The sequence below is a fragment of the Camelus ferus genome, chromosome 3, assembly GCF_009834535.1.
Source record: "Camelus ferus isolate YT-003-E chromosome 3, BCGSAC_Cfer_1.0, whole genome shotgun sequence".
Lineage (NCBI taxonomy): Eukaryota > Metazoa > Chordata > Mammalia > Artiodactyla > Camelidae > Camelus > Camelus ferus.
The window spans coordinates 98,245,661-98,265,392 of NC_045698.1; the positions used below are offsets into that span (position 1 = coordinate 98,245,661).

General features: G+C 43.4%; 2 protein-coding genes across 6 annotated transcripts; one reads left to right on the forward strand and one right to left on the reverse strand.

Moving 5' to 3' along the window:
• Positions 1 to 18: 18 nt before the first annotated feature.
• HARS1 (histidyl-tRNA synthetase 1) lies at positions 19 to 12,525 on the reverse strand. Of its 3 annotated transcripts, none has more exons than XM_014552990.2 (13): positions 12,279 to 12,524; positions 11,979 to 12,068; positions 7,417 to 7,536; positions 5,318 to 5,413; positions 4,529 to 4,654; positions 3,802 to 3,909; positions 3,552 to 3,650; positions 3,228 to 3,321; positions 2,884 to 3,011; positions 2,550 to 2,792; positions 1,128 to 1,244; positions 782 to 928; positions 19 to 440 (listed from the first exon to the last, which is right to left on the reverse strand). In XM_014552990.2, exons 1-13 carry the CDS (start codon positions 12,438 to 12,440, stop codon positions 369 to 371), a joined length of 1,602 nt encoding a protein of 533 aa, XP_014408476.2. In that variant the 5' UTR covers positions 12,441 to 12,524; the 3' UTR covers positions 19 to 368. The 3 variants fall into 3 exon arrangements, with proteins under 3 accessions (XP_014408476.2, XP_006172943.1, XP_032332811.1); XM_006172881.3 differs by having other exon boundaries at positions 12,351 to 12,523; XM_032476920.1 differs by lacking the exon at positions 2,550 to 2,792 and having other exon boundaries at positions 12,279 to 12,525.
• Positions 12,526 to 12,582: 57 nt separating this feature from the next.
• HARS2 (histidyl-tRNA synthetase 2, mitochondrial) lies at positions 12,583 to 19,666 on the forward strand. Of its 3 annotated transcripts, XM_014552947.2 has the most exons (14): positions 12,750 to 12,885; positions 13,333 to 13,460; positions 14,279 to 14,353; positions 14,847 to 14,966; positions 15,057 to 15,152; positions 15,862 to 15,987; positions 16,094 to 16,201; positions 16,460 to 16,558; positions 16,867 to 16,960; positions 17,328 to 17,455; positions 17,547 to 17,789; positions 17,968 to 18,084; positions 18,306 to 18,452; positions 18,862 to 19,666. In XM_014552947.2, the coding sequence occupies exons 4-14, from the start codon at positions 14,874 to 14,876 to the stop codon at positions 18,919 to 18,921; spliced, it is 1,311 nt and encodes a 436-aa protein (XP_014408433.1). In that variant the 5' UTR covers positions 12,750 to 12,885; positions 13,333 to 13,460; positions 14,279 to 14,353; positions 14,847 to 14,873; the 3' UTR covers positions 18,922 to 19,666. The 3 variants fall into 3 exon arrangements, with proteins under 3 accessions (XP_006172949.1, XP_014408427.1, XP_014408433.1); XM_006172887.3 differs by lacking the exon at positions 13,333 to 13,460 and having other exon boundaries at positions 12,583 to 12,885; XM_014552941.2 differs by lacking the exon at positions 13,333 to 13,460 and having other exon boundaries at positions 12,583 to 12,885; positions 15,862 to 15,927.
• Positions 19,667 to 19,732: the final 66 nt, after the last annotated feature.

The following is a 19,732-nucleotide window of genomic DNA, read 5'->3' on the forward strand; positions in this document are numbered from 1 at the left end:
ATAGTGACACAGGCAGGCTCCAGTGGTTGAGGCATTTTATTGGACCTTTGGCGGCTGGTGGTGGGGAACGTTCCTTCCTTCTGGTGTAGGGCCCTGCAGAGGAGACCATCTCGGACTGGTCCGTGTAGCTCAGGAACACAGGCAACTAAGCCCCCAGGGCCTCATGTGGAAAATGGTGTAGTACCTGGCCATTTTTGCCTGTGATTACCAATAAAATAATCATAATAAAAATTAAAAAGTCTCTGTTCCGACCACTTTAGGTCTTCCTGCTGGAACAGAAATGTGCAAAGCTGTTGAAGTACATATGCAGAGTTTTGTCTTAGCCTTAAATAATGCCAGTCCCACTTTCCTCTGGTCCTCTGCTCAACTCAGCAGATGCAAATGGGCTGGTTTGTTCTCCTTTTGATTTCCTCCACAAGGTCTTCTCTTCGGATGTCCACCTGCCCAGGATGGAGGAACAAGGTGGAATGAGCATCTTGCAGCTCCACTGCTCTCTGAGTGCCCATGCCTTCCTCTAGGCATCAGGTCAGGCTCAGCTGGGAGCAGGAACCCAATCAAACATCTCAGGGGAGACAGTGCTTGGGGGAACCAGAGAGACACAGGGGATGTGTGGGATGGACAGTTAACCCTACATGACCACAGTAACATGCTACACCCCTTAAGTCCATTACGAGTGGGTGCTAATATGAATGCCAGGCTTTGCTCAGGTCTCGAATTGGGCATTGGCCTGCCGAAATGGCTTCCATTGCCTGTCCCTCAGCCTTCCTGCCCACCTGCTTACCTCTTCCCTGCTGGCCACTGAGCGGAGCTTGATGACCCCATCCTTGAGCTCTTGCTCACCGATGATGGCCACCAGTGGGATGCCTGTCTCCTCACAGTACTGCAGTTGGTTCAGTAACTTGGGGTTCTTCTTGTAGAGCAGCTCTGCCTGCAGGGGACCAGGGAAGAAGATGAAGGCAGGCTTCTGCAGCCCTCAGGGACAACTTCCTTGGGGCCCAAGCTAGTACTTTGCTCTGACCTTCACCCCAAGAAGTCACAGTAGTGGCAGGGTCACTGTGGATGAGCTTTTATTTCATTGTGCCCAGCACTCCCAAATTTGCTGCCACCCTGGGGCTTGCCTCCTCTACCTTGATCCCGGCATCCCAGAGCTCGGAGACCAGCTTCAGTCTCTCCTCCAGCAGCTTCTTCTGTGCGGATGCCACAAGCACCTGTGTCTCTGTGGTCCGTACCTTCTCCTCCAATGCCTAGGGAAGAAGCAGTTAAGAAACAGCTGGGCTGCTCTTTATACCACTGTCAGTGAACAACCAGAGCAGGCTCCTGTCAGGATTCTGAGACCAGGCCCAGCTCCACCAGGGCAGGCTAGTCTTCTCATCTAGCAACTGGGCCGGAAAAAAAAAGGTAGCTCTTAGAAGAATAAGAAATGAACTGACTGGCTTGTACATATGTCTTGCCAGAATAAATAATGTAGGACAAAGGTAGCTTATGTACAGTAACTTCAAACTTACCTCCAGCTAGTACTTTATGGGTCCACAAGAGCATTCACAAGGAAGTGATCCTCACTGAGCTCACCCAGCCAATCTGGTCACCCCTGGCAGTTCTAGTTCCCACTTACTTACTTTCTGCCTGGTCAAGAGACTGCGTCTCATGCTTCAGGCACAGGGTACAACCCAAGGTGTGTGTGGATTAGGGGGGAGAGAGAATGCTGCTGCTGCCGCTGTCCATGTCTTTTTCTGGAAAACAGTTCCATAGTTCTTAGAACACAAGATGCCTATTGGAACAGTGACCTCAATTGGGAAACACAAGTAGTTTCCACTCTAGAGAAAAGGATAGAGGGGTAGTGGGAAGGTTACTGCCAGAGCCTTCCTCAGGGGAAGAAATGCAACCAGACAGTTAAGAGCAGTAGCAGCAAAGGAGGGTTTGAGGCCACGAAGGGCTTCCCTCATGTTACTCTAGGTGCTAGAGAGTCAAGAGCACTGTCTGAGGGATCCCAGAGCCTCAGACCCATGCTTCCCACTTAGAGACAATATCCCATAGTGGTTGGGAGCAAGACATTGGAGTTCGGAGGCCTGGATTCAAATTCTGACTCTGCCACTTACACCTTGGGCAAATTATTTGATCTATAATACTTTAGTTCCCTTGTCTGCAAAATGTAAATAATAAAGGTAGCTACCCTCAGAGGGCTGTTTAAGAATTTTATTAGACCATGCATGAAAAGCACTAGGCACAGTCCCTGGCACAGAGTACTAAAATATTAAGTATTCTGTATTAGGAGGAAGATCCGAGTCTTCGGATAAACTGGCCTAGATTCCTGACAGCCCTGAGGGAATTAGGGACCCAGAACAAAAGAATTTGTGAAGAATGATCAGAGATCCATCAAGTTGGCCTATAATGGGGTAGGTGTCTGTGAAGGACAGCAATTCTCTTTTCTCCGTTTCTTTGCAAAGATACTCCTTGCCCAAAGCAGCACCAATTGCCCCCTTAAAGATCAAAGAAGATAGCTCAGATGCCACCAGCTCCCAGAGGGTCTTCTACCCAGCACCGAGACCTACCTCCAGCCTCTGCTCCACGATGGAGAAGATCCGCTCTACCCCAATGCTGAGCCCCACGCATGGCACCTTGCGCCCTTTGGGGTCAAACATGCCCACAAGCCCATCATAGCGCCCTCCAGCGGCCACACTGCCCACGCCCAGGGGTTCTTCCCCTGCCTGGGCTGGGGACTGCAGCAGCACTGCCTCATAGATCACCCCAGTATAGTAGTCCAGCCCTCGAGCAAGGCTCAGGTCGAACGATATCTGGGGGGACAAGAACAGGGTCAGGCCAGAAGAGGATCAAGGACCTCCAGCCCCAGAGCTCAGCTGTGGCTCCCACCCCAAGCTGACTCACCTTGTCAGCAATGCCAAACAGGGTCAGATACTCAAATAGCAGCTTCAGGTCTCCCAGACCCTCCAAGGCCTGCTTGTTTTGGGACAGTTTAGGATCCTGGAGCAGCTGTTTCACTAGAGATACCCCACCTGGGGAGACAGATTTGTGAGCCAGACTGACTGACAAGAAAAAGATAAGGGTTCTACCTTTGCCTCTGGACTACACACGTATGCATGAGTGCATACACACAGATAACACGTACATTCCCCCTGCCCCTCTCCTACACATACGCACACACAGAGGGGTTTCGGCTTTAGGCTGAGGGCAGTGGGATGGCTGCTGGGGAGGCAGGGTTTATTTCTCACCATGCTGCTGGACGTAGTCCCCAATGTGGTCAGCAACCTCAGGTGCGAGACCCTTCTCTCCTACCATCTCATTCTTTACTTCCTCCCAGGACACCTGGGCAGACAGAAACCAGTCAGGGACCCCTGGGCAGCTTCCTCACTGCAGAGCAAGAGTAGGCCCTCCTCAGGGGGTGGTCTTAAGCAGAAACTGCCTGTCAACCTACATCCTGGGGCTAACTTTCCTCTGGTGGGCATAGAGGCAGGGCCCTCTCTCTCCTCATCTTTTCCATTTCTCAGGGCAGGGTGGGATCTGGGAAAAGAAGAGTCAAGTGTTTGGGTTGTTACCTTGTCCAGCTTGTCCACTGAGGAGCAGATGGTGCGGAACTTGCTGTCAGGAACACCACAGATGGCAAACATCCCGTCCAGGATGCGCCGGTCATTCACCTGCAGTGACCCGAGGAACAGTGAGGAGAGAATCTCTTTACATGACCCTCGACAGCCTTGGTCACTTGGGCTCCTTGTCCTTCTGCACAAGGACCTTCTCCTGTGAGAGAGACCAGGCCCAACTGTGCCTTCCCAGCCCCATTCAGCTGACCTTGACCAGGAAGTCGCCTATCTGAAGTGAACTCAGGATCTCACACATGATCTTCAGGCACTCTGCATCAGGAATCATGGGGTCAAACTGCCCGGCAATGTCAAAATCCTGCAGGGAGAGGGGTAGCAAGAGGTTCTCAGGCGTATAATCTTCTTAAGTGAGGACTCCTGGGAACTCTGGAGGAGGCCTCTTTGTCACTCATGCACAGACCACCTTCATTCTGTCTGATTGTCAGCCCAGGGCAAAACTCCAGCATTCTTGGGTCTCTTACCAGTCCTGGTTTCCTTCCCATCTATTGGGCTATTCTTTCATATCTCATCTATTTTTCCTTATTTCTACCACTGTGGGGGCAATTATATTGCCTTAGTCATTGTCCCTATTCACTCAGAAGCTCTGCCACCAGTCTGGAGGATATGATACCTCAAATCCAATTTCCCCATCCTCTGCTGTGATCCTATCATAGGTTTAAGACAAAGAGCACTGGACCAAGAGGTCTAATCCTAACTTTTTCTTTCTTATCCCTATGATCTCTTCATCTTGCTGAGCTGCAAGTTTACTCATATATAAAATGGGGTGAATAACCTCTGTCCTGTATATGAAAATGCTAAAGAAATCTTAGGGCTAGCATCATCTGGGACAACCAGTTTGTTCAGGACACCATGAGCACTCAGTAGGTTCTACTGGCTCAAGGGAGGGCCACCTTACCCATCCTGCCCCGCATACTCACACACTGGTAGAATTCCCGGTATCGGCCTCGTGTCATGGCTGGGTTATCCCGCCGGTATACTTTTGCTATGTGGTAGCGTTTAATGTTGGTCAGTTTATTCATTGCCAAATATCGAGCAAAAGGAACCTGATGACAAAGAGTTAAGGAGAAAGCCCCTCCCGCATGTCTGGAATTTGATTATCTTCACCAGCAGAAGCTGGGCTCTAACTCTACCCTGTGTGGGTAAAACTGCCACCTATAAGATTAACAACATTTCTGAACATCAGCAATAATCAGCTTTGTTACCACAAGGGAAAGCTGAAGTCTCAAAAAACATTAAGGCTCCTTTCTCTTTGGTAGTGTCTCCCCGCTGGGCTTTGCCGAGCACTGCAGGGGGCTGGGCAGATTGGCCAGGGAGCAGAAAAAGGGCCCCAAGTAGGATCTCTAAGCAGATGATTCTCTGACATAGCTTGGAAATAAAGGAAACATGCTGTTGGTCAATTAAAGAGAACTCTGTCCACTGGACAGGGCAAGGGAGAGGTATTCTAGAGCCAGGGGATTGCTGGCAGAGTCAGAATGGGCCCTGACAAAAGCTGAGGTCTTTCTCAGGATTCAGAAGTCTTCTAAGGCTATGCTCTGTTTAGCCAAAGTCCAGCTCCTGGTTTAGAGAAATAATTTCCCTGATTGCTAAAGGCATTATATTTTATCCAATCTATGTCTAGCTGTCCCCAAACCTAAGGCTAGAAATAGCCTCAGCTCACTGAGGGCCAGTCCATCCAAAGTGTCAAGAGCCCAAGTTTAGAAAGATACAGTGAGGTCGTAGCGAAGGGACAGCAGCTCCCCACCCTGGTCCTTCAGGTCATAGATAAGCTTAGAGTCTTCCCCATACTTTCCAGTCAGTGTTTCCTGGAGAAAACATAAAGAAATGTGGTCACAGTGATAAATATAACAATTTAAAAGGAAGTTTTAAAAACAAAAACCTACCACTCTAACGTAATTGATTTCAACTTGTCTATATTTCTTCTGCTCTCCCAATGCTTATGTATTCGATGTTAATTATAACAAAAAAGAAACACCAGTTCTGTTTTCTGCTTATCACATTTCCATTTTGTGACACAACTGAAGTATTACTGTTAAAAGCTGCATAATATTCCAGTGGGAAGCTCTGTATTTACTTCCTTCCTAGTATGAAACTGCTACAGTGTTTAGGTTATTCCAATTGAAAAAAATATTCCATAGCATTTCAATAAATATATTTGGGTACATAGTTTTTTTCTTTTGAATAATTTTTGGAGGCTAAACTCTTAGGAGTGGGTTATTAAATCAACAAAGATAAATTTTTTTTTATAGCACCTGAGATTTGAACACTGTCAAAAGCCAAAACTAAAAAAAGTAGTCCTTGCCCTGTGATATCCTCAGCAAGATGTGAATATATTTTACCTACCAGACTGGCTAAATTTAAAAAGCGTGAAAACTCCCAGTGTGTCAAAAATAGAAACACTCACACAGTAGTTGGTGTTATGGGTGGAATTGTGTCCCTTCAAAATTCATATATGGAAGCCCCTTTCCCCCAGTAACCTCAGAGTGGGACTATATTTGGAGATAGGGTCTTTAAAGAAGTAATTAAGCAAAAATGAGATCACCAGGGTGGGTCCTAATCCAATATAACTGAGATCCTTATAAAAAGAGGAAATTTGGACACAGAGGAGGGAAGATGATGTGAAGACCCAGGGAAAAGACATCATCTAAAAGCCAAGGAGACAGACCTGGAACTGATCCTTCCATCATGACCCTCAGAAGGAGCCAACCCTGTTGACAGTTTATCTTGGACTTCTAGCCTCCAGACAATAAATTTTTTTTTTTCTTTTTTAATTTCTGTTGTACAAGCCACCCAGTCTATGGTATTTTGTTATGGCAGCCCTAGCAAACTAATATAGTTGGTAGAAATAGGAAGGAGTACAACCATTTGACCCAGAAATTCTACTTCTATGAATTTACCCTGCAGATAAATGTGCACCAGTACTAGACACAGTTCCAAGCCCTGCGTATGTATCAGTGAACAAAGGCAGTCCATGCCCTCAAGAATCTTCTATAGTAACAAGATTCAGGCAGTACACCATGGAAAGAAACAGATTAATAGGTAATTTTCTGATAGTGATAGGGCTACTTTAGACAAGGAATTTGAAAAGGATTATTTAAGGAATGGCATTTTAGTTGAGATCTGACATTAAAATCTGTCATGTCTATAATTTACTCTGAAATTCAAGTCATGCAAAGAGCTAGGGGAAAAGGGAGCTAAGGAAGAGGGAAGAGCAAGAACAAAGGCCCTAAGACAGAAACACATTTAGTATGTTCCAGGAATAGAAAAAGACCCTAGTAGCACAGTGCACAGGGGGAAGAAGAGCATGAGACGAGGTGGGAAAGGCAGGCAGTGGCCAGATCATGTAGGGCCTTGTAAGCCTGAGTAAAGGGTTTGAATTTTATTATAAATGCATCTGGAGTCACTAGATTTTAAGCAGTCAGTGATGCAACCTGCTTTTAATAGCAAAGAACTAGAAACAACCTCAGGGTCCATCAATAGGCTGGTTGCATATTCATCCTTTATATGTTTGGTTTGCACGCATCTGGGAAACATCTCAAGCACAGGTACCATGGAATTCAGTGTTGACAGGAGCCATAACAACTTCCGTTTCTGAGGAGGGCTCTCTTTTGGAAGCTGCTGGCCTCAACCAAGGTAAGTAAAAGGCAGGGCCTCTCCCTCTACGCCCGTCCCGTGCCCCGTCTCACTGGAGAAAATACTAATCTTTGTCTGCAACAACAGAGAGACCTTTAGGCCCTCACTGTTGTTATCTGCTTCGTTGTCTGTATCCCATCCTTCCACCATGCAGTCTCTCTTCACTGCCCCTCACCTTTAGTTCAAACACAGGTGTGTCAATCACTTCTGCACCATGGCGCTTGAAGCAGCTGATGATTACTTCAAACACCTTCTCCCGAACTGCCATCTGCCGGGGACTGTAGTCTCTTGTGCCCTTGGAGTCAAAATCAGCCAAAGAACCAGGGATGGGGTTTAAAAACAAAGAACAATAAGGTCTAGAAATATAAAAGCATGACCTTAACGATGATGAATGCAAACCTTGCCCCAAACTTAGATTTTCCTACAAACAACTCCCTATTAGTTATCACAGCCATTTGCTCTCAGCCTTCTAAGTCCCCCACCCCTTGCCCCTGCCAGCTTTTTGGCTTGGTCCTATTTTCTAGAGTTCTTGGAACTCTATTCTCTGAGAAATTTTCCTATACTAATTTTCTGGGATAACAGAACATTACTCTGCCCAACAGAAAACACCTACCTGATGACAGGCATATAACCAACTCAAGCTGGCTTAGCTAATTGAATTCCGAACTTTACAAGGAACATTCTCTCCTAACAGAACTTAAAATAGAAATCCTAATGAATACTATTTGTTTCCTAATTTGTTTCTGATAGCCCTATGGCATGAGCTGGGCAGATACATTTTTTTGATGAATTAGAAGATGTTGAGAAGCTAAGTCATTACTTAAGACCACTCAGCAGGTTGGTGGCAGTCAGTACTAGAACTCTGTTCTTCCAGGTCAAAGTTTCTAGTTTGGGCTTTTACATGCTACTCCCATGTAGGAGCTCTTTGTACTCTTTATACTCTTACTATTTATTAATGACCCCAAAGTGGATTATATCACTATAAATATTTATTGTATTAGAAATTAAAACTGAAGATATCTAAAAATATTTATTAATTCACTTAACAAATAGAAAATCTATTACATGTTAACATAAATAACATTTTAGGAAAATGTAACTACTTCCCAGAACAAAAAAAGTTGGTGAGAAGAGTGGCACTGATTTACATTTTCGTAAATCTTTAATGTCTGGGTAAACAGAAGACAGCTGTATTCTCATATATGCTTTTTGCAGTCTGTTCTGTTGTGATTTGTTGTTCTGGTTGAGTATATAAAGAAAATCTGGCCTTACAGTGATGTATAATTGTAAAAAGAGGAATATTTTAATAAACTTTTCAGCTAACTGTAGATATTCTTCTTAAACTACACTAAAAACCCAAAAAGCAGTAGTTTCTTAAAGATTGGTTGCAATGTGGAATCTGAAACTACATAAGTGAACTACTCATATTGTTACATTAAAATCCATTATAAGGTACCCAGAATTCATAGAGACAGAAAGTAAAACAATGGTACCAGGGACTGGAGAGAGGGTAGAGTGGGGAGTTACTGTTTAATGGGTAAAGATTTTGTTTGATATGATGAAAAAAGTTCTGGGGATGAATAGAAGTGATGGTTGCACAACGATGTGAATGTACTTAAAGCCACTGAAATGTACACCCGAAAATGGATGAAATGGCAAATTTTATGTTATGTATATTTCACTAAAATTTAAAAACTATCTGTTACTCTATCTTGTACTTTGGATATTTTTACACAGGCATGATTCTATAACATCATGCATTGGTCATTTAGAAAATATTGATTCTTTGGTAACAGTTATACAGAGCTTCCAAATGTTGATATATTTCATTATACAATATCAGAAAACCATATTTGTTAATGTCAACATAGTTCTCATGAGGAAAGTCTTCAAGTACTGGGAAGATGTCAAGCTCATGGTGGAAAATACAAGTTATAACTTTGACTTGAACACTTGAATTCTATCACTGGCAACAAATACTGTCGGATGTTTTCCTTGAGGTACAAGGCTCACTTTGTTCATTGTTGTGAAAATGTCTGCCAGATATCCAAATCTTTAAAACAATAGTTTATCTTTCAGTTTTTCTTTCAAATAAAAAATATTTTCCATGAAAAAAAGTAGCTAGTTCCACTTAAAATTCACACAATGGCACGAGCGTTTTTGCTACTTTGGAATACAGCAGAAGTGCTTTACGTGTACTTCCCATTTCATCATATAGAATATTAAAAAAGAGTGTACTCAAGGGTCAGTGTTCAATAAAATTAGTAATTTTTACTATTTTATCAAAGACATTCTTAAGTGAAACTGAATTTTTTTTTACTGTGAGTTCATGAAAGTAAAGGACATAGTGGTTATTATTAGTACAGTTTGGTGCCACCATCTTGATTTGTGCTGAGACACCAGCAGTTCTACTCACCAGTGCTTATGCACCTTCACTGCAAATGAAGTGAAAAAGGCAAACTACAGTATTAAAATAATTTTGACCAGGAAGATTCCTTTAGGAGTCCTTTCCCCGTGATACTGAGCTTTCTGTTGTTAATTATGAATCACATGTCAAGAAGTATATTTCAACAAACTAAAGTGGACAGTAACTCTCCAGTATAATCTCATTCTTTTTTTAGTAGTAGTATTTAAAAATATCTTATTTATTATTGTATTATTTTATTTTGGCAGGGGGAGAGGTAATTAGATTTATTTATTTTTAGAGGAGGTAGTGGAGATTGAACCCAGGACCTCCTGCATGCTAAGCATGTGCTCTATCACTTGAGCTATACCCTCCCCTCTAATCTTATTCTCTTTTAACATTATATTATGGAAATTTTCAAACACACTTTATAGATAATGGTACACTGGACCCCATCATGTATCTATTACCCAGCTCCAACAACTATCAGCATCTGGTATTCTTATGTAAGTCCCAAGATTTTTTTTTTTCCTGCAGTGTTTTAAAATAAATCCCAGGGGGAGGGTATAGCTCACTGGTAGAGAGCATGCTTAGCATGCAGGAGGTCCTGGGTTCAAACCCCAGTACCTCCATTAAAAAAAAAAAAGGCAAATCCTATATATCATATCATTTTATCCATAAATACTTCATATGATTCTCTAACATTTAAGGATTAAAAAATAAAACATTACAATACCTTTTTTTTTACAAACAGCAAAACTAACAGCAACCCTTAACCTAACGCCCAAACCATGTTTAATTAACCCCAATTGCTTCAATAGTATTTTTTTATGGTTGGTTGGTTTGAATCAGATTCTAAATGAAGTTCATGCCTTGTATCTGGCTGATCCGTCTAATGTCTATTTAATCTGTAGCAGTTTCATTTCCTTTTAAAAAAATGTCCTTTATTTATTGAAGAAATTGAGTCTTTTTTTGCAAAGAATTTTTCTCATTCTAGATTTGGTTAACAGTATATATATCCATTTAACATGTCTGTCCATCTCCCATATTTTCAGTAAACTGGTAGTTAGGTAAACTGGTAGATAGGTCTGAAGACCTGATTAGATTCAGGTACAATTTTTCTTGGCAAGAATAGGTGATGTGTACTTCTTATTGCATCATACCAGGAGGAACATAATGCCTGGTTGTCCTACTTTTAGTGATGCTAAAATCAATCATTGGGTTTAGGTGAGGCCAGCCTGGTCTATCATAAATTCCCATTAATCTTTTCACCCAATAGTTTAAATAAATATCGATGATCAATGCCTAGGGGTTTTTACACTGTTTCCTTAACCTGTGAAGTGAGTTATGTGTAGAAGGAATAGGTCAATGAATTTAGGAGTCCAAAGAATTAATCTTAAAAGGTGACATCTTAACAGAAGGAAAACAGATCATCTCCCCTCTCCTTTAGAATTCACTTTCACATACATTCATTGAATACTTATGAAGTTCCAGGCACCTAATCTCAGCCTCTCAGGTTAAATAAACCATGTGAATAATGAAAAGTCAGCAACAAATGCAGTAACAGAGATAGTTATGAAGTGCCAGAGGAATCCAGATAAAGGGTAAATAGGTCGGTTTATAGAACTTACAGAAAGTGACATCTGAACTGAAATCCGGGAGGCTGAGCTAGGAATCTCCAACCTCATTCCGCTCTACTCTCCCTCTCTATTTGGTTTTAATCATAAATGTCTTTTTCTAGTTCCTGGAAACTACCAAGGTTCTTCGTTGTTTCAGGATTTCCATGCCTTACATGGAGTTATCTTCCTCACACTCTTCACCTAGCTATCTCCCACTCATCTATTAGGTCAGCTAGTCTATCACTTCTTTAGGAAGGTTTTCTCAGACTCCTCAGTTCTCCTTTATTTTTCTCAGAGCATCCTTGTTATTTCTTTACATCACTTAAAACAATTTGTAGTTACATATCCACTTGTGGGATTATTTCTCTTAAGTCTAGATCCTTCAGTAGAATGTAAGTTCCCTGAGGGCGGGCTATATTGTTCACCATGATACACTCACTTCTTTGGACAGTGCTAGGCACATAGTAAGCACTCAATAAATATTTACTGAATGAAAGAAAGAGTAGCAGTAGCAGGCTGATTCCCCTAAGCATCCAGCTGGCCTAGTTTCTGTCATCACTTTGCCATCCCAGAATGACTCAGGTGGAGTCCAGCCCAGGTTGGCGCCCAGAGCAATTGTTGTTTCTTTTGCAGTATTTCAGATCCTCTGGATATACATCCTTATGAGTGGAATTAGGGACCCTCTCAGAGGCTCCCTGAAGGAATGATATTTACCTTGGGGGTTTTGAGTACGAATTTCTGTTTCCCTTCATCAGGGCCCAGCTGTGCCTTCAGTTTCAGTAGTTTTGCCACCTCCTCCTCGATCTGTGGAGGGAAAGTAGGCGCTAGGTAGGCTATCATATCTGCCACCCCCTCCTTCCTCCGCCATTCATTCAGTATCCCTCCCTCATTCGAATCGGAGGCAGATCTCTCACCCAGGCCTAGCTTTGCTTCTCTCGGGTCCTACCCCTGTTACCTCCCCACTCAGCCTGTCCTCCTCCCTACCAGTCCGGTTCCTTCTTACACATCGCTGACCTCTGTGCAGACCACCCCAGCTCTGTCCTCCTCGGCCTTGCTTTGGCCCCTCCCCTGCCGCCTCGGTCGCACCTGCTCGGCGCTGGCCTTCTGCTGCTTGAGGCCCCGCACACGCTCTCCCTGAAGTCGCACCAGTTCTTCCAGCGCCGCTCGCTCTGCCATACTGACTGCCAACTGGAGCTGACCGCTCCCAGATCGGCTGTGGTGGCCTCAGCCTCAGCTCGGATGACTTCCGTCTATCGAGTTGCAGGTCTGAACGCCTAGAGAGCCACCATCTAGTGCAACAACCACTTCCGGCTGTACCGGAAGTGCTAAAGCTGGGCGGGAGCAGGAGAGGACCTGAGGTGCCTTTTGGGATTCGGGAGGTGTGGAAGCGCTCTCCTCCTCTATGGTGCTCGGGCTTCGCCTTCACAGCGCGCTGTACCCTTCTTGGGGTCTTGCCTGCCTCCTCCCTAGGTCCTTTGCCTCCTGTCCCGGAAAGTCGGACTCCTGCCTCACGATGCCCCAGCTCGGACTCCTGCATAGGAGGGCCTGGGCTTCGCTGCTTGGCCAGCTCCGGCGGCCTCCCGGTGCTGTGTGCATCCGGGTGGTCCATTCTCATAGCCAGGTGAGCCAGACTGAGATAGCTCTGGTCTGTTGGGGCAGGATCTCCAGGTTTGAAAGCATTGACTCGCGGCCTGTACTCCCGCAGTATTACAGTCGGTTTTTGAGTGCCCACCATGTACCGACACAGAGTTAAGGCCTTTAAGGATGCTTTGTCATTTAATTCTCATAGCAATCGTGAGAGGTTGGGATTACTATTTCCATTTTACATTTGAGGAAACGGAGGTGCAAGCTTAAATGACTTACCTATGGCTACACAGTAAGGGAGATTTTAATATAGGTCCACAACCCCTTATCTGAACCTCAGGGTCAAATATTAAAAAAAATTTTAAGCAAAATATGACTATTCTTACTAAGTGAGATGACTAACGACCATAAGTCGACTGAATTCGCATTACAGTTTACCTCAAAATGAGGTCCGCCCTCCATTTTTTTTTTTTTTTTTTTTCAGTTTTCAGAGATTTTGGATTCGTAGAGGAGGGATTGTGGACTTTAACTGCCATCCTTTGGAGGATAGAATCCGCCAAAGTATAGAACTATCACACCCTCTATATTTCTGGAAGGGCATGCAGCCTGCTGGTAATAAACAAAATCACTGATTCTGTTTTACCTTGGGAAAGACAGTATTGTCTTCCTGGTAGATGCTTTTGTGCTATCATGAACAACAGGGCTCAGATCTTTTGTTTTAGTTTGCAGTCACTGCATCCTATTATTACTACTACTGCTACTACTACTACTTCTTCTTCTTCTTATTTTTGGAGGGGGGGATAATTAGGTTTATTTATTTTTAGAGGAGGTACTGGGGATTGAACCCAGGACCTCCTGCATGCTAAGTGAATACTCTAACACTTTGAGCTATACCCTGTCCCCACTATTATTATTTTTAGTTCACCCAGGAAATCCATTCCTGTTCATTCCACAGAGATGTTCTGTGTTCTTGCACTGGTTCTCTTCTGTCTTCAAGTTACATTTTCCCTATCTCCAAGCCTAATGACCATTGCTACCTTATTAAAAATTCTTATTTTCACTCTTTGGGTAGGAACTGAGAACTGGAGATCATACTAATCCCTACTTTTAGATGGTTGTTGGTGGTGATTGTGGCAGTGTTGGTTTGCTCTGTGCCTTCATTGTTCTTGGGTGGTTAAATGATTTCATGTATTTAAAGACTCCAAATATGCTGAGGAAGCTTGTATGGTAAATACCTCATCTCATGTGTATTGCATATATATTGTAGATACAGCTGGGTTTTTGCAGGTAGGCTGAGATTGGATTAGATAAAATAGTGTTCAGGCTTCTTGTTGCTCAGGGCCAAAAGTTTTTGCATGATACTCAGAGCCAGAGATACCACAGGTCTCACCAGTATTGAGAGGAGCTATGTCTCACATTTCTTCTGCCAGGTTGCAGAGGCAACGTTAACATCCCAACTGAAACCACATCAAGAGAAATCGAATTTTATTATCAAGACCCCAAAGGTAATGCCCTTTTTCCCACCCTGTCCATTATAGTGCCTTGGAGTTCTGTTCTCTACTCTGCTTCTGTTCCTGACTCCTTTTAATGTTTTTTTTTAAATTTAAACTGAAAGCAACAACAACAGCAACAAACCTCACTATTTTTTTTATTGTCTATTTTATTTTTATTTTATTTTATTGAGTTATAGTCAGTTTACAATGTTGTGTCAATTTCCAGTGTAGAGCACAATTTTTCAGTCATACATGAACATACATATATGCATTATCACATTCTTTTTCACCGTGAGCTACCACAAGATCTTGTATATATTTCCCTGTGTTATACAGTATAAACTTCAAACTTCACTATTCTTAAGGTATTGGGTGGGGCTCAGAGTCCTCTAAACTCAAAAGAGATTTCAACTCCAGACCTTAAATTATAGAAGTGGTTTAACTCTTTGTCTTAAGTGGACTTGCTTTTGTCTTTGTTTTCACTCTGATTCCTTTTGGTTTCTAGGGCACCAGAGATCTTAGTCCCCAGCAGATGGTTGTGAGGGAGAAAATTCTTGATATGGTTGTTAGCTGCTTTAAACGTCATGGAGCAAAGGGGTTGGATACCCCAGCATTTGAGCTAAAGGTAAGAGGAGAAAAAAGAGTGCTGGAACTCCGTTTCCCAAAGGGCTTTTAGCCTATGATCTGAAGTCCTCTTTCTGTTTGACTTCTGCAGGAAATGCTTACTGAGAAGTATGGAGAGGACTCCATGCTCATCTATGATCTGAAGGATCAGGGTGGAGAGCTGTTGTCCTTGCGCTATGACCTTACTGTATCCTTCTGAGTACTGATGCCTGTCTTACATCTTTCCAAACCTAGAGGTCTTTCTCTCACAAAAGGGACAAGAATGATTCTGGAACCCCATGGATTTATTGGCAGCAGCCTTTACTTCCAGTTCCTTCCAGAAAGCATTTCTGCCAGCAGAGCCTGGCCTGAGCACTGTCATTTAAGTTTATAGTGTATCAGAATGCCTTGGGGAAGCTTGCAAAAATACAGATTCTTGACCTTTAGCCCCATATATTCTTAATTCTGTAGCTGGAGTGCAGTTCAGCAACTTGCATTTTAAACAGGTACCTGGGTAATTAAGATGCAGGTGGTCCCAGACCTACACTTTAAGAAACATTGACATAGGAGTTGTAGGTGAATCCAGGTTTTGAAGCTTAACTGTTCTGAGACAGTTGAGAATTGGGAGGGAATGGCCTGGACTTGATGTTCTTGGGTCATTTTTATCTCTACTTCCCCTGCTTTCTACTGAACTTGAAGTTTTGTTAGGTGGATTTCCTTCATTTGACACTGTTTAGTACGTATTGAGTGCAAAGCCCTGCTTGGCCTTGGAGATAGTGGGAAACCAGACAGAGAAGATCGTTATTCTCATCCTAGTGGATGAGATCCAATTGAGAGAGGCCCAGTCTTCCCTAATGTTCGTACACTGGGCCTAAATTTTGGATCAGTATCCTTCCTCCTTAACCTATTTATATGAGGTCCCTTTTGCTCGTTACCTGGCCATGAATAAAGTGAAGAAGATGAAACGCTACCATGTTGGAAAGGTATGGCGGCGGGAGAGCCCAACCATAGTCCAAGGCCGCTACAGGGAGTTCTGCCAGTGTGTAAGTGACCTGGTGGAGGAAGCATGGTGTGATAGTTCTGTGGGCTATACCCATGGAACTGGTTGCTCAGTGATTTCTTTTTTTCCTGTCTTTTTCTTTGCTGTAGGATTTTGACATTGCTGGTCAATTTGATCCTATGATCCCTGATGCAGAGTGTTTGAAGATCATGTGTGAAATCCTTAGTGGATTGCAGCTGGGGGATTTTCTCATTAAGGTAAGAACAGGGCTGAGGACTGAGGGGAGAAGTCTGGACTTAGCCTGATGCTATCTCAAAACATAGGTGTCCCTAGCCATTCAAACTGTAGCTCTAGGACTCTCTTAGTACAGGTGTGTTGCGTATCATATATATCTATATAGTCATCCTGTGAAATTTCTTTTCTATCCCTTTATGAGTCTGGAGAGTAGGGACTGCCATTATTTTGAGGGAGAGGTCATTGACAAGGCATTTGTGTTACTTCCTTTGAGTTCACAGGTCAATGACCGGCGGATTTTGGATGGGATATTTGCTGTCTGTGGTATTCCTGAAAGCAAATTCCATGCCATCTGCTCCTCGATAGACAAACTAGACAAGGTAACAAAGAACACATGCTTCAGTAGGTCTTATAAGAGTTTCTGCCCTGCTCTCAAATCTATGTACTCTTGGAGGAAAATAAGGAGATGGTGACTAAAAGTGAGCTATTTCTGGGAGGATGGTAAGGAGACATTCTGAAGCAAGATCTAAGTTTTGAGATTATGGTTGGATTTCCTAAGCTGCCTCTGATTTTGCTGGGTATAGTGTTAGCTAGTTGTAACATACATACTGAATGAAAATGAGGTGTCCTTTTCCATTTAGAGAAAAAAGGATCTTGGGGCTAGGCTAATGTTTGGGTGTTTGTGCAGATGTCTTGGAAAGATGTGAGACATGAGATGGTGGCAAAGAAAGGCCTGGCTCCTGAAGTGGCTGATCGAATTGGGGACTATGTTCAATGTCATGGTAAGAATCAGTGTTTTCAGAGGTACATGAAAGAACCAGAGTGAGGGTGATATGTGTATAGCTTCTACCTCTGAAATATCTCCTTTCCATAAATGTGCTAAGTTCCAGAGCCTGATTTGAATTTAAATGCTTTTTTACTTATTGTAACCTGTTTATGTTCTCAGATGGCAAAGACGGAGGCAGAGAAAGGGAATCTGGTCATAGGTGATCAAGATTTCTTCCTTCCTTTCTTTGTTTCTTTTCTTTTCTTCTTTTTTCTTTTGGTAAGAAACTGAGGAGGACTAGCTGGAGCACATTAGGGATAAATATAGATGAAACACATTTGGGTGAATAGCACAGACCTTATTTCTCCCATGTATCTTTCCAGGTGGGGTGTCTTTGGTGGAGCAAATGTTCCAGGATTCAGAACTGTCCCAGAACCAGCATGCCCTAGAGGGCTTGAGAGACCTGAAGCTGCTGTTTGAATACCTGACTTTATTTGGAGTTGCTGAGAAGGTAAGCTGAGTTGCAAGTGACCTCCTGCTGTATCTGGTGCTCTCAGGGTCCTGAGTCTTGTCTGAAACTAACTAGAGCCATATCCCCACAGATCTCCTTTGACCTGAGCCTGGCTCGGGGCCTGGACTACTATACAGGAGTGATCTATGAAGCAGTGCTGCTACAGACCTCAGCTCGGGCTGGGGAGGAGCCCCTGAATGTGGGCAGTGTGGCTGCTGGTGGGCGCTATGATGGGCTGGTGGGCATGTTTGACCCCAAAGGCCACAAGGTGCCGTGTGTGGGGCTCAGCATTGGGGTAGAGCGAATCTTCTCAATTGTGGAGCAGAGGATGAAGGTAGGTCCTAGGTAGGGGTCGAGTGGGGCTGGAGACCTTAAAAACTCTCATGTTTCTAGAGGTACAGTTGGTCTGTTTTTCTGATGATTCTTTTTGTTTTAGTTTTTATTTTTGGAATTACTGGTGCAAAGGAAGTTTTTATTAGTTTTATTTTCTCTCTCTCTCTCTGTTTTATTAGAATGTTGGTGAGAAGATACGGACCACAGAGACTGAAGTGTTTGTAGCCACTCCACAGAAGAACTTTCTCCAAGAACGTTTGAAGCTAATTGCAGAGCTTTGGGATGCTGGGATCAAGGTATGGTGGAGTTAATATCCAAACTGTCTAGGTATATGTGGAATTCAGGCACCAGGCCCATTTCCAACTTATGCCTAGGGTGGAACTTAAGACCTTTCTAATGTTCATTAGAGTATCTTCTTAGAGTGAGAGGGCTAGCTACTTACTTCTTTGGATATGCTTACTCCTGGGGTTTGAGTGGTGTGACCAATTCTAAACCTCCTATTCTTCAACCTTTTCAGGCAGAGCTGATGTATAAGAACAACCCTAAACTACTAACCCAGCTGCGCTACTGTGAAAACATGGGCATTCCCCTGATGGTCATTATTGGTGAGCAAGAACTGAAGGAAGGGGTCATCAAACTCCGTTCAGTGGCCAGCAGGGAGGAGGTAAGTTGAGGCAGGCAGAAATAGAAGGGACCAAGTGTTTCTACCTTTCTTAGATTCCTTAAGAAACATGTATATTCTGGCTGAGGAAATATCTCCAGGGTTATAGTGATTGAGCTCCCACCCCAGGCAACAGTTGTAGCCACTGAGTATTGGCTGGGTGGGGAAAAGGACAAATGAAATCTCAATGGGTATTTCAAGACTAATCAACAAAATAGACATACTTCAGGTGTTTGAATCCCTTTAGTCAAAAAGGCATCCATTCTTCAGGTCAGCTTGAAGCCCATAGTACTCTCTACTGGTCACGTAAGTAGTAGAAGAAGATGCAGAGTTAAATGAATCTGGAAAAACAGTGGCTAAGGAACTAGTATCATTCGCTAGTTTGTCACATGAGGGTTCTCTTATGTTTCAGGTGGCCATTAAACGGGAAAATCTTGTGGCTGAAATTCAGAAGCGACTGTCCGAGTCTTGATCCTTGCCTGAATGCCATCTGCTGCTCTTTGTAAAAAAGGTTTCATCGACCACTGAGTTCTTGATGGACTTTACAACTGCTGGCCAGGATGGGTGACAAGTGCCTCTGCATCCTCCATCCTTCCTGGGCACAGAACTGTAGAAGTCCCTGAGGACTCCTGGGCTAGTGTGAGCAGCTATACTGCATGGGCGCAGATGGCTGGTATGTGAAAGAGACATGCTCTAATTGAAGAGTGGATTTGAAATGCCATTGAATGCTGCCAACAGGTGCTGAGTTGATTGCTGTGAACAAGTCTCTGGGAAAGTTGAGAGGATTCTGAACTATTGAGATCAGAAGTCAAATACTTAGCCTTCCATTCTGGCTTCTGAACCAGATTTTGGGGAGTTTGTTCACAGTCTGCCCTTGACCTGTCCAGGGAGTTTTTGGGAGACAGTGAGGAGAGGCAATGACTACTTTCTGTTTTGTTTGAGGACAGGGATGCTATTCCAATGGCATAGCAGTGCCCAAATTCATGTGGCATCTTTCTAGCCTATCCACTGTTAATAATAGCAGGGTGAGGCTGTCTGTTTAATAATCTTGAATATTGAACTTAATAGGTGACCTCACAAGATGGAAATCTGACCTTTTGAGATTTTGGAGACCATTACCTGTGCCAGAATCACTGCTCTGACTATTCCATGTCCTGCTGTGGAGGTGGCTGTTCTAGAAGTGGTTGTATAATTTATTAAATAAAATACTAAATGTAGTAGTTTGGGTAATCTGTCATCAAGGGATTGGCTTGCATAGGCCATAGAAAATGTACACTGGAGGA

Excerpts from the sequence above, each read along its gene's own strand:
- HARS1 (XM_014552990.2), bottom strand. The coding sequence starts at position 12,440 with ATGGCAGAGCGAGCGGCGCTGGAAGAACTGGTGCGACTTCAGGGAGAG. Across the intron at positions 3,322-3,551 it reads CAGTGGACAAGCTGGACAAG|GTGTCCTGGGAGGAAGTAAA; the intron begins GTAACAACCCAA and ends CTGTCTGCCCAG. Across the intron at positions 441-781 it reads CAGTGGCCAGCAGGGAAGAG|GTGGACATCCGAAGAGAAGA; the intron begins GTAAGCAGGTGG and ends CATCCTGGGCAG.
- HARS2 (XM_006172887.3), top strand. The coding sequence starts at position 12,667 with ATGGTGCTCGGGCTTCGCCTTCACAGCGCGCTGTACCCTTCTTGGGGT. Across the intron at positions 16,559-16,866 it reads CGATAGACAAACTAGACAAG|ATGTCTTGGAAAGATGTGAG; the intron begins GTAACAAAGAAC and ends GTGTTTGTGCAG. Across the intron at positions 17,456-17,546 it reads TATTTGGAGTTGCTGAGAAG|ATCTCCTTTGACCTGAGCCT; the intron begins GTAAGCTGAGTT and ends ATATCCCCACAG.